The sequence below is a fragment of the Acanthochromis polyacanthus genome, chromosome 5 (assembly GCF_021347895.1).
Source record: "Acanthochromis polyacanthus isolate Apoly-LR-REF ecotype Palm Island chromosome 5, KAUST_Apoly_ChrSc, whole genome shotgun sequence".
In the NCBI taxonomy this organism is placed as follows: Eukaryota; Metazoa; Chordata; class Actinopteri; family Pomacentridae; genus Acanthochromis; species Acanthochromis polyacanthus.
The window spans coordinates 41,032,834-41,036,867 of NC_067117.1; the positions used below are offsets into that span (position 1 = coordinate 41,032,834).

At 36.4% G+C, this 4,034-nt stretch overlaps 1 protein-coding gene across 1 annotated transcript in view; it reads left to right on the plus strand.

Annotated features, from left to right (window-relative positions):
- The window catches only part of cand2 (cullin-associated and neddylation-dissociated 2 (putative)), a 29,618-nt gene extending 28,079 nt beyond the window's left edge, over positions 1 to 1,539 (plus strand). Inside the window, exon 24 of the mRNA XM_051948108.1 lies at positions 776 to 1,539. Coding sequence (XP_051804068.1) covers positions 776 to 1,000 — 225 coding nt within the window. The 3' untranslated portion in view covers positions 1,001 to 1,539. The remainder of the gene's footprint in view (positions 1 to 775) is intronic.
- The last annotated feature ends 2,495 nt before the right edge of the window (positions 1,540 to 4,034 follow it).

Sequence of the window (4,034 nt, forward strand, 5' to 3'; positions counted from 1 at the left end):
AAGTTTGGACACAGCATGACTTCCTATGTCTGTTTTGATGTCTATTACAGAACATAACTAATATTTTTTGACAGCACCAGTTTAATTAGTCAACAAATCAACAAGGGATATAATATTATCAATAAATTCCAACAATTGGAACAACTTTGTTCCCAAAACATAATATTAGAAGAAAATAACAAAAAAATGCAGTACTTTCACAACCGAATTTGGTAAGAATAACAAAATGACACCAAACTCTTTTGATGTTTTTTTTAAATATGAAACTTAATATAGTTCTCAGGAGTTGTGTACTGTATTTTCTAAGATTCACAAGCGTCATGGTACTTGTGTCCAAACTTATGGCCATGGCTGTATAAAATAACATGGCCTTGTAAGGGTTAAAATTGCAACAAGTAATAGAATTTAATAGAGCCAGGAACTGTAAAAACAGGAGAAATATTTGGATTTTCAACTTTGTGAAAGTACTTGAATGACTTTGCCTTGTATTTAGAAAAATAAAATAAATAATCAAAGATATTCAACTTTACTTTTTTGCTTTGGGATTTATAACATAACTGCGTCTTTCCATAAAGGTGTGAGGCTTTCAACTACAGAGAGAGATCATAGAACTGTGAGCCTCCTGCATGGAAAGCAAAGTGTTACCAGAAGAAAATGACCAAACCTGTTTATTCTTCTTGTAAAATTTCTGTCACATTCTGTGTTTGTGGGTTCGGTGTGAATGAGGCTATGATTAAATTGCGCTAAAGTCTCTGTCTCCTCTGATCACTTGCAGGTGAAGGCTGGCTCTGTGAAGCAGGAGTTCGAGAAGCAGGAGGAGCTGCGGCGATCAGCCATGCGTGCCGTCGCCGCCCTGCTGGCCGTCCCTGAAGTGGAGAGGAGTCCCAGCATGGCCGACTTCGCTAACCAGATTAGATCCAACGCTGACATGGCGTCCATCTACCAGAGTGTCCAGGGAGGAGAGGGTGGAGGAGCCACAGAGAGCATGGACATGAACTAGACTCTGGCTGACAGAGGAGATGTTTTAATGTGTTGTTTTTGTAGATTTGTGGCTGTTTAGTTACAGTTAAAAAAAAAAAAAAAAAAAGAAGAGGAAAAGCACCATGCAGTTAAGGTTTGTTATACAATGACAGCTTTATTCTATGAAATACATCTTTTATGATAGACTTGATTTTAACTTGCTCAAAAGGATTTTTTTTCTTCCCAGTATAAACTGGGTGTAATTCAAGTCAGTTCAAGATTTTCTGATGGATTTGTTGTAGCAAGCAAGCAACAGAAATTTGGTGCTACTGGAGTTTAAATGATTCAAACAGTTGAGCTTTCCATCTGTTAACACCATGATTATGACTTAACCACAGACATCTCTGTTTCACTCAACAAGGAAATGCGGTCATTGACTTGCACCATACGATGGCACAAACACCATGTGACACACTGATCTGTGATAAGATAAGCACAAAGTATTTTTAAAAGGTTTATGAAAAGGTCGTAAGTTATATGCTGAAGTTAGCACATTTCTATTAAAATTTCCCTGCAAAATCTTGTTGAAAAAATGTTTTATTTCTTATCAGTATGTGTTTTATATGAACAGTTGCACAAGGAACAGTGCAGCATTTACAAATGACTTCTACAGCAAATTTCAAACATATGTAAATAAAATAAATAGTAAATAACTGTAGATATAAATCTACGATATACTATCTGCATCAATAAATTGCAATAAGCAACATTATTATTCTTCATCAAATCTAATACAGTTTTGCAGAAAAATACAAAACAAAAAGAGATTCATGAAGGCAAAAAACAATGAGGAAAGAGTAATTTTAAAGGGAAATTGAGTTCAGATACACAGCCTGGAAATAGACGCAACTAAGGCTTCTACTCAGACCTACATTTTAATGTAACAAGAGGGACATAATCAGCAATGAACTATATCTGTGAATATTTCTTTTTTGGCATTAAATGCAGGTGACAGTGAATAAGGATGTGGTTGACATCTAAACACCTGAGCAAAGAACAGCAAAGATGTTATTAAAATACCAGATTACAAGTATCTATTTGCTGATCTACAGATGTTTTTTCTCCAGATGTTGACATTTTCTTGTCTAAATTCTGTAGTTGCTGCCATGTTGGATGACAGCATTACTTTAATGTTGATAACGACATTTGAACTGTCAAAGCATGAACGCAAGTTAGCAAAAGAAATTGAAAGTAAAAGTTGATATTGCTTGATGTTAAACAGCAGAGGACTACATAAGCTGTGTTTTGGGACATTGTAACTCATAAAAAAGTTGAGGAAAACATTGTTTTTACATTTTTATTAAGACGTTTGTGGGATTTTTCCCCACAATACTAACAGTATTAAGCTAGCTTTGTTGTCATTATGGAAATAATAATACAACATCTCAGAACCAATACAAATAACAAATGCCACCTCTTTGTCAACACATTTTATTTACTGAGTAATTTTTCAGCCACATTCATGGTAAAGTTGGTCGCTGGTTTAACCTTTGAAATAAGAATAAAAAGAAGGTGACAGTCTTGGTTGAACACGTATGAGCTAAAATAATGCCAAACTTGATACTGATAGCAGAGGACGACATTTCGTGTTTTGGGATGTATACTATTTTATCAGTATATGAAAAACCCTGGGCAGTGCGGTGTTAGGCTGAGTTTGCATTCCAGGCTGGGATCCTACAGCATGGAGTCTACATGTTCTCCCTGTGTGGGATCTGTCCTGGTCCTCCAGCTATGCAGACATGCTGAGGTTAACTGGTGATTCTAAACTGTCTGTAGGTGTGAATGTGAGTGTGACTGTCTGTCTCTATGTGTATCCCTGTGTTTTACTGGTGACCTGTCCAGGGTGTCCCCTGCCTTCACCCTCAGTCAGCTGGGATGGACTCCATTTGCAGTGAAACAGTGGTGGTTGTCATGACAACAGAAGCTATGCTGGCTGCTGGAGACACTTGTAGTACCAGGGCTAGAGCTAATGATTATTTAGATTACAGAATGCCAGAAAATATAATAAAATGTCCAGAAGACCAAGGTGACATGATTAGATGTTTTATTTTGCCCTACCAGTGGTCTATAATACAGTTGTATGATGTTATAATTGATAATGCCATTTTAAAAAGAAACTGACTTTATCAATTATGAAATAGTTGATGATTTAACTAATAGACTTCTATCTGCAGCTTATTACTTTAACATAGATCCCCTTTTAAGTCTCACTGCCAGTGTTGTGTGAAACCAGTTGATAACTACATAATGATGAGTTATACCTCACAATATGCAGATTTTTTGAGAAGATGAGAGAAGCTTTCGTGGGTAAGAAGACAAAAGGACTGTTGCTACACCTGGAGCAGACGAGGAACCATCCCAGGGTTTGGATTTACAGATGCTGCATTCTTCACTTTGATTACAGCTATATTTTTGTTTTGAGCAAATATTACATAGTGAACTAAATTCAACTGTAGTGGCTATGGATGGCCTGAACAACTGAAAAAAAAATCTGTATGAGAGAAATGAAAAGGCACCTTTTGAATGATGTAACTGTAGAATGGAAGAAGCATGATTTGAATAGAAATTGCAGATCTCTTGAGAGAGCACCAGTTTTATGGCATTTACTTTTGGATAATCAGGACAATTTACTAGGAGTGGTATACTGAATCTCTTAACAGCCTAATCTAAGCCAAACCTGTGTGGGTTTGGACAGGGTATCATTTGTAGCTTCCAACCCTTTTCTGAAGAGTGTAAATATTTAGCTTGTTAGCACATTCAGATAGTTAACATGCACCCTTATCCAAAGGTCAGGCTGATTTAATATACTGAAAATATTCACTTTTTACGTTGATGTATAATCTATTTGGGCCAATAGGCCAAGCAGATAGAGAACACTAAGTGTACTGTGGCCTATTTAGTTTATCTCAAGATAATGTGCATTTTTTTCCACCCTGCGACCGATCGATTGGTTGAAGAATATGTACAATTTCTTTGCTTGAATATTGCCCTAGTGCACACAGAGAATAGACAGC